General features: G+C 34.2%; 1 protein-coding gene across 2 annotated transcripts in view; it reads left to right on the top strand.

The window, feature by feature from the left end:
• B3GLCT (beta 3-glucosyltransferase) overlaps nucleotides 1-12808 on the top strand; it is a 56465-nt gene extending 43657 nt beyond the window's left edge. For both annotated transcript variants that reach the window (XM_064645490.1, XM_064645489.1), the window contains exons 11-15: nucleotides 3637-3750; nucleotides 5607-5706; nucleotides 6660-6779; nucleotides 7949-8093; nucleotides 11221-12808. In XM_064645490.1, coding sequence (XP_064501560.1) covers nucleotides 3637-3750; nucleotides 5607-5706; nucleotides 6660-6779; nucleotides 7949-8093; nucleotides 11221-11388 — 647 coding nt within the window. In that variant the 3' untranslated portion in view covers nucleotides 11389-12808. The remainder of the gene's footprint in view (nucleotides 1-3636; nucleotides 3751-5606; nucleotides 5707-6659; nucleotides 6780-7948; nucleotides 8094-11220) is intronic.
• Nucleotides 12809-13180: the final 372 nt, after the last annotated feature.

The raw sequence follows: 13180 nt of genomic DNA on the forward strand, positions 1-13180 counted from the left end.
AAAAGATTGAGCAGCTTATGTTGTCATATTCCTTCTGGCTGTTGTCACACTGTGCAATTCGATGTGCACATGTGTTTTATAATGCTTCCAATGGGAAATTTTGTCTCTTGTAGATATTTGGTCATATGTAGTACTTTGTCCAACCTGTGACCCAGATTAAGAATCTCCCAAGTGTGTGAAACTCTATGGCATGTTTTTGAAATTGTAGTGTTATACAAGTAATGATAATCACCAAAAAAATAGGACTTTGATATCCATGCTAAGAACAACAAAAAGAAAACCTAGCACCACCCAACAAGATACATACAGTGAGCATTAACTTCCTTCTCATAGGCATGGAAAATAAAGACACAGAGAGACACTCAGCTTCAGCTAATACACAATAATGCTCAGATAAGTTAAGCTAGATCAAGTATTGCAGGAAAAATTCTAAGTTCTAAATCCGCTGATTTAGCAGAAGACACTCTACTTACTAGATGCCACCTACCAGTGCATTCTAGTTTACTTCTAGACATTTGTTAATAAAGAAATTCAGGAATAGATTTATTTCCAGGAATTTGAGTTTTGTGTGCTCTTTAATACTGCAGGTGCATAATATTGTCACCATTAGGCTTGGTTTGTTTGTAAGCATAATTTTAAAGTAATTATAATTGACAAAAAAATTGAAAATTAAGTAATGGTTAGTACCTGTACCAAATTGGGGAAGGAGGGTTGCCACATGTATTGTCAGAGGACAGGATGAAGAGAAAAGCTCTTTTCTTAACTAAGTCTGGTTAAAAGCAGATGGCTTTTTTTTCTTAAGAAGATTAATGAATTATTATTTTTAATCCTACTGCACTTGAAGACACATTTGTAGTATTTTAATAACCTAATCATTAGGCTATCTTTAAAGTAGCTTTTGACAAAACAAAATTGACTGACCTGTAATCGGAGTTCACTGAAGAGTTCTTCTTTCTGGATCCATGTTTATTTTCTTACATCAAAATTTGAAAAAAATCAAAACAAAACAACCTAGAAAGTCAGACAATAACATAAGGCTTCAAAAAGATAGCGTAAACATCCTTCAGGAAACAGCTGTTGAAGACTGAGGAAAATTCTTGAACTTTCCTCACAGCTTCCAGTGTTATGCAGTAGAGGATAATCTTGCTCAAGATTTTGAAAGATTAATGAATGCCAGCTTCAGAGAGCTCTTTTTACCTGGTAAGTCATTCTTTATTGTATGCCAAAAACTACATTAGTGCAGCTTTTAAGCTTGGAAATTGATGTGCTTTTAAAAGCAGCTAAATTTTACCTCAGAATTTACTTCAGATACAGCTCTTCTTACACATATCATACGTAGTTATAAAAGAAATTTTCAAGACTGCAAACATGGATCAAGGTTCTAGAAACTGCACAAATAAAATGTCATTAAGAGCACAGAGCTGACCTTCTATAAATATCTCTAGTGGTATTAAAATTTTGGTGTGATCACAAGTTTTAATACGTTGATAAATATCTGCATTAGCATCTAGCCCAAAATTTCATATAGTTGTTCTTTCTTTGGAAGATACAAGTTGCCAGAAATGACAAAGTATTGTGGGATTCAATTTACAGTAGACATTAGTCTGGTGGTGACACTTCCATCAAGACAAGCAAGGAAAAGAGAAAGACACTTTAGCTAGTAGCCCCCTTGCTAGACCATTTAACTGAGGTGAGGTTCAAGTCCTTGCTTCAGTGAACATACTTCATTTATATGCAGAAGGGGACTCACTCCACTGAAGAAATTGAGAGGCTCAGTCTGTAATAGCAAATATTTCAGTATGTTAAAGCACCCTGTTGAGTTTCTGGTCCTCGTTTGGAGAAAGGTAAAACAACCTTTACAGATGTGTCTCTTCTACCAGGTGAAGGTTGGACACTTTTGTATATCTGTGATACTTCTGTTCTGGGGCCTTGTTTTCTGAAAGCTTTCAGGTTTTGTTCTTCTAAGAGACATTTTTAAGTAGAACATTTCCACAAAATAAGAAAATAATTTCCTGCCTACTTGTTTTCTTAATCTAGTTGAAAAAAAAAAGTTTACTCTGCCAATCAGTGCCTGATTATGCATTGTTATATGATGTAATGTGACTTTTTATTACATAGGAGGTAGAGTTAATGCTTTGTGAAATTCCTGGCTTTGCATTCAAAACTCTGCTATAAAGTTGTATGAGTACATTTTTTTGTACATAATTCCCTTTGTTTTTTTAATGAAAAAAAATGAGAACACTTTTACATTTCTTTAAAAACTTTTAAAAGCGGGACGGACCATTGCACACTGCTATGGAAATGATTTTTTTTCCAAATATTGAAGCCTTTCCACTAGTGCATTGAGTTCCTGTTACTCTGTCTTAACACTAAAATGAAATAAAAGGTAACATCAAACTGACTATTGGTCAATCAAGAATAATTAATCCTTCAAGTTCTTGTGTGGTTAGAGTACAGGGAAGTGAGCAAGTAGGTATGCAGCAAACATTAAATTAGGCGATGGATGATTCTAGCAAGAGACTAAAATGAGTTGTTCACAAGCATCAAAGTTATATAACAGCAAAGGGAAGTTATATGAATATTTCCTCCATTTAGAGCACTAGCTGCTACCAGTGAGACCTCCTGGATGGTGTCAGAGAACATAAAGCATAGAAACAATGACAGCAGAATGCACAGTGTTTCAGAGTACTTGCTCATCTAAGGTCATCTAATTTTTAAGATGGAAAAGAGATCATTATTTTAATCTGATAGTTTTCTTCCAAACACCCTGCAGATGGTTGGGGTTTTTTTGTGTTACATTCACTTCTGGATGTAATTTAAACATTCACAGCACCATTGTTAGAATTCTGTGTGATCAATTTTAAATGTTGATGTGAAATGCCAAACTAATAAGAAAAGGGTTGCTTTTGTAGAGAAGCATTAAGCAATCCTCCTTTGAACAGAATCTCCATGGGATCAAAATTGGTTGTATGATATTTATAAATTACACAAATATTTTTATTTATAAATAAAATAATAAATATTTATACATTTATAACAGGAATGGTTATAAAATGCTCTGTGAGTGTGCCTCCATAGATGGGTGCTTTTGAGCATTAATATGACGTTGCTGTCAGATAGGATGTGTATAACACAAGTGTAACATTTCTAAATGCATATTTGGTCTGTTTCTAATTCAGAACATTTTATACGCTGTACAGTTGGATGTGTTGTTTTTAAAATGTGGCAGTTTCAATACTGGAAGTAGGATTGATTTCTGATTGTGTTTGTGCTGATGTGTGCTATGAAGTCTACCATAGCAAGTGTAAAAGTAATGAATTCCACGCTTCGGTTAGCCAAAATGTAAATATCACAGTTTTCAATGTAATATGAAACTATAGTCATATTTTAAAATAATTTTTTATCATGTGTATAAAACTGTCCTGATTGGCTTTCATAAAGATATAAAATTGGTTCTAAGTATTATGGGAAAGAAAATAGAATGAACATTTAGAACCATAGTGCTGTATTTGAAACAACATTTTTATTACCATGCTAAGGAATGTGGTTAACAATAAATGGTTAACATAAATTTTTTGATCAAGTACTTGTTTTTATCAAGTTACTTGTGTTTCAATGTCAATCATTGTTTTGCAGTACCCGTTGTAAAGCAGACTTGGGAAAGAGAAGCTGCCCTTATTGAATACTACAGTGATTATGCAGACATGTCCATTCCCACTATAGATTTAGGCATACCTAATACTGACAGAGGTGAGCTATTAACTATTGTTGTCAGTTTTGCACAAATAACTGTCTGAAGAAGTTAAGTTTTATGGATGATATGTGTATTTCATGTAAAGTATGTAATTTAGAAATTATGTCTGCGACGCATCTGTGCAGCCTAAAAAGAATGCTTTTGCCACAGGAAATGGATGGAGAGTACATTGGGAGTTCCCCTGTGTAGGTAACATGTTCTTTATAGTAAAAACCTAAATACCATGAGTATGAAAGCATGGCACACTGATATACTCCAAGACAAAAAAATTGGTATTATTAGTTGGGGTAAGAGTAATAACTTCAGTTACTGATGATCTTGAGTAAGGTCATCAACAGTAGCAGAAGTCATAAATTTATTTCAAAAGACCTTAGGCAGTGCCAGCTGAGCACAAACTGCTTGCCATGTGGTTTTCAAATATAAAATTCTTGTGCCTAGTATATCTTGGTTTAAGCACAAAAACTAAATGTTAAGATTTAAATGTTTGTATGTCAAATAATGGGGTTTTAAATTAATTTACTTTGTGTTTGAATAGAAAAAATACTACGGACATGGTGTCTTTCGTGAGTTTATTAATTTTGATTTTTTTCTTTCATTTGATCTATTTTTCTTAGGCTTATAGTCTACAGGCTATACCTTCTGAATTAGAGGTGTCCAAGCAGTGGCCTGTTAGCTTTATCTGGCCCACTAGGTCAATCGTTCTGATCTCTGGGTTATTTCTGCCCTTCTTTTTTGTCCTCCACTGGGTCTGTTAGAAGCAGAGATAGAATAGGCAGGGATTTCTATTTGCACGGGTGCAGTGGGACATATGCAAACAGAGCATGTTTTCAGGAGGCAGCAGGCCTGATGGGCGTATGTGGATCATCTGTGAAAGCCATGCCCAGTATTTCCAGTTATGCCAGGGGGAAGGGACCTTCCACATTTTGTGGTGAAATAAAATATAGAAATCTTGGCTCTAATTTTGTAAATGTACATACATCGGTCTGCATTAAGTTCACAGTTTCATAAAATCAGCACAGCCAGGACTTCCTTCATTTCTTAAGCATTCCTTATGGCATTTTCTCAAAAACATTTAAACTGGAAATAGCTTCAAATATAATATCCTATCCTTATTTTTAATGTTTATTAATTTTAATATTGATGGTGACAATTGCTTACACAGCCAACTGTGTTGAATAAAGACTAACTGAAATTAGTTTTTTCCGAGATCTAAAGAACATTCAGTAGAAATCTGAAACTCCTTGTTTGTCTTGTCCTGCTCATTCTGAACAAGGGTGTTTCACTTCTTCATTCCTAGTAAAGGGTGTCTTACCCCTCCAGCTTCATTATAGTCTTGTGATAAATATTAAGACCTTTCCTTGGGGGGCAGTTAACAGGACCCGAGTTGTAGTGATGAATGCGGAGGATTAATATAGATCTAAATATTTATATAAAGGCAATGGATCTGCCTGATGCATCATGAAATGCTATGAAAATATCTTGGAGTATTTTGCAGAACGTGTTTCTATCATAGTCTCTTAATTTTACAGTTTTCGAAATTAAAAGTACCAATCTGTCCAGTATTGTCCAACAGCTTAACAGGATAGTTGGAATAAAGGTTATTTTTAATTCAAAGAATTAAATCCTTCAAAAGTGTGTTCCTGCACAGAAAGCAGTGGTTGTGCTGGAGCATTTTTTACAAATACCATTCTGCATAACAAAGATTGTAACTTAAACTTGCATCTCCCATATTTTGGCAGTCATTTCCAAAATGTTTTACATAGTGCAGTAGAACATTTATTTAATTAATAATAGTTTATTGTAAAATCCTACTTTATTTAAATGTATATTCTGTTAATTTCTCTTTCTTTAGGTCACTGTGGGAAAACCTTTGCCATTTTGGAAAGGTTTTTGAATCATACCTCTCCCAGAACTCCTTGGTTAGTCATAGTGGATGATGACACACTGATAAGGTATAAATTTCATTACTGCAGGATTTACCACTCTTCATGCCAATAAGAGTTTTAGCAATATTCATCTATTCTTCTGTATTCAAGAGATACGCCTGTTTTATTACTTACATATCTTCATATTTCTTCAAGAAAAAAACTGTCACTTAAGCATTTTTTTGACAAATATTAAAATCAGTGTAATCTTGTAACTTGGTTAAAACTGTGCATATTAGTATTTTCATGTAATCATATAGTCTGAATATGATTACACATTGGTTCCTCAGTATAGGTGTGTCTGAGACGGTTGGTTTTAGTCATTGACTAATATGCTTTCTAAGACGTATTTCTCACATAAATGTGCAGAAAAAAGGTTCCATAAGCTAGGGCAGTTGTCCAAGCTACCTAGACTGATGTTCAGAGACTTGCCTTTGTTAGAAAATTAGATTCCATTCACGTAAAATCTGACACTGCGATATAAGCAAAAAAAAGGCACAGTGATCAATGAGCAGAATCACATGGACATGAACATAAGTAGTTCAAGACAATACTTTACATGCAATCATGTGGCAGAAGAATTTGGAAGAGGATGTAACTGTAGATAGAGCAGTGTTCATATAACTAAAACTACCTTTTGTTTTTCAGTTTGTAAATGTTCATTGGTAATTTGCAAAGATCTTACCATTGATCAGAAAAAATAATTTCAGATTTTCTCTGAGATGAGGTGCACTTTTGCTGACAAACTTTACCTACCTCAGAAGAATATTTTAAGCTACTTGATTCATCACTTGACCAAAATTGGCTGTCATATCTTATATCGTAAATATCTAACAGTTTGTGTCTCTGGGATTTTTTGGTAGAATTTCTGAATTTCTCCTGGTATCTTTGTGCTACTTACTAGAATGCTATTTAAGCTAGCAATATGTTTACAAATTAAGTTTTACAAGATTTTTTTTTAATGGATTTTCATACTATAGTATCTTCAGACTCCGAAAATTACTCAGCTGCTATGACCCAAATGAACCAGTATTTCTTGGAGAGCGTTATGGTTACGGCTTGGGAACAGGAGGATACAGTTATATCACTGGCGGAGGAGGGTAATTTATTTAAACTCCTACTGAGATCTACATTAGCTCCTCTTTTGAGTGCAAATGTTTTAAATTACAACACAAATCAGTTTCAATAGAAACAGTGATGTTTCCCCCAAATGTGTGCAATTTACCTCACACCTGTGTAGCAACACTAGCTGGTCACAAGTCCCAACTCTTCCCCCTTACCCCCAGGCTCTAGTTTATTGTTCCCTCTCTGTTTGTGCTGACTCATACGACTTCCTATTGTACTCTCTGGTTTTTTTCTTTTATTATATATACAGTCTTCAAAGTTGCAATGATATTGATGGAGTTTCTTACTGCTTTAATCTGACAATATTCTAAAGTCAGTCTTTTTGCCTTAGCATTCAGTATTTGTAGAAGTTTTACCATATCCCAGTGTCAAGTGAAGGATTACCATACAGTGAATGAACTCATGAAGCCCTGCAGCAATTTCAGAGTGAATCTTTTTAATATAATTTGTAGTAGCTAGAGTACCCTTTATTCTGATTGGACTGGGTGGATAGAGGAACTTAAAGGCCTCTATGGAACACTAGACAAGATTGTAGTCCCTCAGATGTTGAACTTAAGATATCAACATGTTCCTGATCTATTTAAGGCTTATTTTAGTGATACTGATCTAACAGCTCTAGGCTCTCATTGATATTTAGATGAGCAGCAAAGCTGGGATGAACAGAAAAACCTTGCAATGGCTTAAAGGAACATTTTTTCAGTTATGAAGGGAAATCTGTCTAATAGATGATTCAAGGAATGACAGTCTAAGTTTAAACTTCTTTTCAGTTAATGGCTACATAATAACAAACTGGACAGTACACTTGAGTAAGACAGAGAACACCTCTTTCACATCCGAGCCAAATTTAGGAGGAATTATCAGCTGTGGTAAAAATGGTGGATAGCTAAGTTATCGTTGGAATAACTATAATTGGCATAATTGGTATAATTAATTTACATTCTGTAAAGTAATTATCTTTCAGAAAATGCCTCTTGCACTGTTTGTCAGTTCCGACTTCTCAGATTTAAAAACTCCCAATGTGTTGTATCAGAGGGCTACATTTGGTCTTGCAGCTTTATGTCATTTAGCAATATTTATTAATTACAGTATTTGGCTTCTTTAATAGCTATTGTCTTATATATTTCATGTGCTTTTTTTTATTCAGGATGGTTTTCAGCAGAATAGCTGTTCAGAAACTACTTGCTAGTAAATGCCGGTGTTACAGCATGGACGCTCCTGATGATATGGTCCTTGGGATGTGTTTCAGTGGCCTAGGAATCCCTATAACACATAGTTCACTTTTTCATCAGGTCAGAGAGTTATTTCTAAGTATTTAAAATATATTGCATTTTTTAAGTGTACATAAGTACTGCAAACTTGAATAATATGTAATAACAGTAACCAAGATGCTGCTGCTATACCTTGTTTCCCCGCAGAACAAGATTGACCAGGCAAATAAGAACATTCTGAAAGCATGGATTACTATAATGCTTTAGTAGTTATGGTATTTCAGTTAACCTATAACTACATGTTATAAAAAATGCAGAGGTGGGTATTTTGAAAAACAGATAGAATTAGGAGCCACATGCTTTGAATAGTTGTCATATGTCCTCTAAGAAAAGAAAAAAAACCCACAACACAATACTTTTTTCTTCAGGTAATGGAGAACTGACCATGAAATTTTTCAATAAATCTGCCTTGTCTACTTACCCAACTTTTTTATTGATTCAATATTTACTATTCTGAAATATCCCATTAGTGAAGATAGATCCCACAATATTTAACAAGCTAACTGTAGTATCAGGGTGGAAAATACGATACATTGAGGCCTGTAGAGATTTTCTGCCTTGTCAACCAAATCCTTCCATGGCATTAACAAGAAGCACTAAAGATTTTTTTTTTTAAAAAGTGCACAACTTTTTAAAAAATCAGCATGTAAATCAGTGTAGTGTTTGGTATTTTTCAAGTGTTGGTCCAGTTTAAAAAATGGGAAGACCTGTTTATCTGAATATGAACTGAGATTAAGATAACAGGCTACTTGAGAATTAGTAAATTACCATGTGGTTCCAAGTAGCTGTCAGTGGAAGAGGGGGTGTTCATTTGAATTACCAGTTTTTCCTATGTAAAGTTCTCTTTCTGATTACATTTTCTATTTAGAGAAATGTGAAGACTGAGAACACATTATTCAATACTTTAATTCCTTGTCCAAAAAAAAAAAAAATCATATCTGTTTACTTTCCTATTTTGTTTATCATTGCTTACTCTTTTAAGTATAAAAAGAAAGCATGTAATGCATCTTATAAAATCAACAGTTATTGAATAGTTTGCGCTTGCACAGATGTTTTAAAAAAAACCAAACCAACCTACTTAAAGTGAAGTTGGAAAGAACAGAACTCATTTTATAGATAAAAAAACAAAGCACCTCCTTGTAATCCTTGCTGGTGTGCATTTGATACTGAATTGACACTGAATCGATACTGAATCACTGTAAAAGTGAAATCCTAACAGTTTGATTTCCCACATAGAAAATTGCACTTGATTTGTAATTCATCACTGTTGCTTATAGCAAATTCTAATTTGACATACCTTGAACAAAAATTAACCCTGGGGAGAAAACTACTGAATAAAAATTAAATGTGCTTATTCTGCAAATTCCACTATTATGCAAATGAGAAAAAAATGAGAAAACCAATTTTGGATTTTCTGTCAACCGGAAAATTATTTTTTTGAGGCTTGACTGAAATATGATGTATGATGTTCCTTGAAGTACATGAATTCAAAATTGTTCTTAGATATTTATTATGAAACAGAAGCAAAGATATCTTTGTCCTTAGAGTGTGATGTAACAGTGTTTGCTCACTCCTACTGTTTTCCTGTTGGCTACATGCTAAGGTAGATACATACATGTTCTGTAACTTGTTCCAGAGGCTTTTGACATGATGAGTCTCTTAAAGACAACAAGAACCTTCCCATGTTGAGTAGCAACCAGGATTGTGATCTTAAATGTTCGATCTGTCCACGAGCAAGTATATGGGTTTTCTAAAATACCAAATACAAATTCTAGAAAAGAAAAGAAAAGAAAAAAAGAGCAAATATTACAATAATAGATTCCACAAAGTGTAGGGAGAGAAGAAGAAATTCAGGGAATTTATATCTTTTAAGTTTAACCACCTATAAAGCTATATGATTCTCAGAGAGTAATGTAACAAAAATTATACAAAACACCAGAATTTTGTGTATAGCTCAATACAAAGCTGTTTGATTTTTTCAAACAGCAAAAATCTTTGGTCCCAGATATCTAAAAATTGCCTCTACCAAAGTAAATTCTTCAGATTTTTGAAACCTGCATGTTCTTCAAAGTGTGTTTCAAAAGTCTTGAGGGATATAGGCTGCCTCTTGATTTCTCCAGTGGAGTTTTTAAAAATAAGCACTCTGTGGTTTAAATATCAAAATTTAAAAAGCCACCAGCAACACATTCAGATTTCTTAATGTCAAATTCTGTTGCCTAATTTTATGATTGGACTGTATACAGAACTGCATGAAGAACACTGCATGTAGAATTCATAAATGCCACCATAAGTAGGTGAAGTGTGCAGTATTGAATCAGTTACTAGCTTAGGCATTAGATCAATTATTTGGTATCCAAATTACTCGATTTTCTTTGTGCACTTTACATCTAGAAAAAACAACAAAAGTTTGCCTTTTGTGCATTTCTCTTTGCAAAGACTCTATTTATGATGACAAAATGTAGTTATTTTATCAGGAGCCAATAAAGGTGGGGCTTTTTTATATGATGATGCACTTATGAGCCATTAAACTGCCAGAGAAAATAAAACACGCATGGTGCATTTAGACAGCAGCTGCATCATGGAGCTGTGTTGTAATTCTGTCTGGTTTGATACAGCCTGATAAAGAATAACAATGCAGTTTTCTGGCACCACAATGTATCCCACATTTGAAACCTTTACCTAGCATAAAACTTCATGTGTTTTGGCTGTTTATGGGTTTATTAGGATCCTACAATCACACTGGCAGGGCTGGCAACTCTCATTAAGAGGAGGAGGAAGAGAATATGACTTAAAATTATTTTGTCATTACTGAGCCAAACCTGCTTATTAAAAAAGATGCAATACAAACTACACTGTCACTTGTTTTCATAGATGGTGACCATTTAATCCCAAGAAATCGGACATATTTAATATCAGTGTACTTCATTTATAGCGTGATGACTGCAGTGCAAGTTGAAGATTTCAACTAATGCCTATCAATGGATTTAATAGAATGATGTAAAAACCCCTTTCTTGCCATCTTGCATGTTTTATCAGTGCTACATCGCTTTTTTATGTTACAGAGGCCATTGAACGGTGATACTTTCTCCTTTTAAAATTATTCTTGATCACTGAGTATGAGTGGTTTTGCTTTATTCTTTCACCTTAGGCAAGGCCAATGGACTACCCAAAAGACTACCTTTCTCACCAAATTCCAGTATCATTTCACAAGCATTGGAATATTGATCCGGTGAAGGTGTATTTTGCATGGCTGGCACCAAACACAGAAGAATCACATAATGGAAAAAAAGTTGGATATAACAGAGAAGATTTATAAGCAGTAGAAGAATGTAAGTTCTGCAGATGACAGACAGTCAGTACTGTGATTTTTTTGTTTTGTTTCCACTTTCTTCTGTTCATGACGTAAGAAGGCAGTGTTTTGTTCCTGTTGGTTGAACCTCCTCAGAACAATGGAAGAAGGCACTTAAATGACTTTGGTGTTCTTTTGCTTTTGTATATCAATGAACTTGATACACATTTAAAATGTCTTGTACAACTTTACCTGTGTTCTGATTTGGACTTGTGTCAGACAGCATCAATTTACATTTCCTTCCTTTATTCTCTCAAAAGCTGAAGTTATGTATTTGGGAGCCTAACACTGACTATGTGTTGAACATCTATTGAACATCATCTCTCATTGACCTACAGAAAACAGTTCTCTAAAATGTTCTGAAACACTTTCTTAATAAATCATAGAGAAAAGTTGACTTTTTGTCTGTGACCAGGCTCTAGATTGTGTGAAGGCTGTGCTCCTTTATGCTCATTTCATATAGAAATACTGTAATTTCCTGAGGTAGTTGGACCAGGCACGACCCACTGCTGTACATTTTAAGTTTATTGGCATTTGTGTGGAATGTCCTGTACAAAATGGAAAAAACAAGGTTAAGGACAGGGATTTCTTAAGTGGCCACGGGAGGTCACTGTGGCTCCTTTTGAAACCTAAGTCACTGTGCATCTATTTGGCAAGAATAAATGTGACTCTTAAGGATTTTTTCAGAACTAACACTTCAGTATTTCTGATGTGTGCATTTCAATAGCATATGGATGCCACCTTTAAAAAGTTTGTAGTATTCCTAATTTATAAGTGATTTTATGCATACAACATGTAAAGAGTGATTCATATTTAAAATGTTCTTGAATTTTTTTTTAGTAATTCAGTTTTGTAAAAATGTTTGTACAAAAACTGGCTTTAGTATGTTCTAAACTAATTTTTATATCGTAAAACTGCTTCTTTTAAGATGACAGTATATGACACTTGTAGGCTGTTAAACTTGGCTTGCTATATTGTTACCAAATACAGGGTCTTAAAGCCATACTGCTGAAGTAACTTGTGTTTTGGTTTCTTTTAGTAGGTTGTAAAATTGATTCCACTCCAAAGAAAAACAATACTTGCTCTAGAGTCAAAGTAGGGGAGCCACCGATTCCGGTTTTGGTAATTACCAAAGTTGTATACACATTTGTTTGTAAATGTAGCTTGTGGAATTTTAAGCATTGAATAGCAAGCACATATTTATCAAATTCTGGTTAAGTAGGAGCAATCCATGCTTTTTTTCTTCCCACACTATCAGTGCCTTAAACAGTAGACATTTTACTGATACCAGAACTATGTTCTCCAGTACCATGGGTGAATTGTTAATTATGTTTACTGTTTAGAACTGTGACAGCTGAAAGCTGAATAAAAACATTCTTTAACCTTTTGCACTTTCTTTGTCTTTGCAAACCAAGTACAGGATTCTTTAAGCGCCAGTGAAATAATTTTACCACTTTAATTGTATTTACTGTCAGTTGTACTGAAAGGCAACTTTTTTTTTTCATGTTCTGTCCAGACATACTTCCCCAGATTAAGTTAATTTTCAGTCTCTGGTTTTGTGCAAATGGAAAATGCTTTTTCAATTAACACCTCATGTGATTGGGAATCTTGATGATATCACAGAATATATGTCATTATCAAATTCTCCAAAAGTCTTGCAACACAGTCCAGACAGTTCCAACTTCCAGCTGGTGATATTTAATCTCTCTTTGGACCTGGTAGAGGCAGATTAGATCAACAAAAGATGATTAGCTTTGGG

The sequence above is a fragment of the Pseudopipra pipra genome, chromosome 2, assembly GCF_036250125.1.
Source record: "Pseudopipra pipra isolate bDixPip1 chromosome 2, bDixPip1.hap1, whole genome shotgun sequence".
Classification (NCBI taxonomy): Eukaryota; Metazoa; Chordata; class Aves; order Passeriformes; family Pipridae; genus Pseudopipra; species Pseudopipra pipra.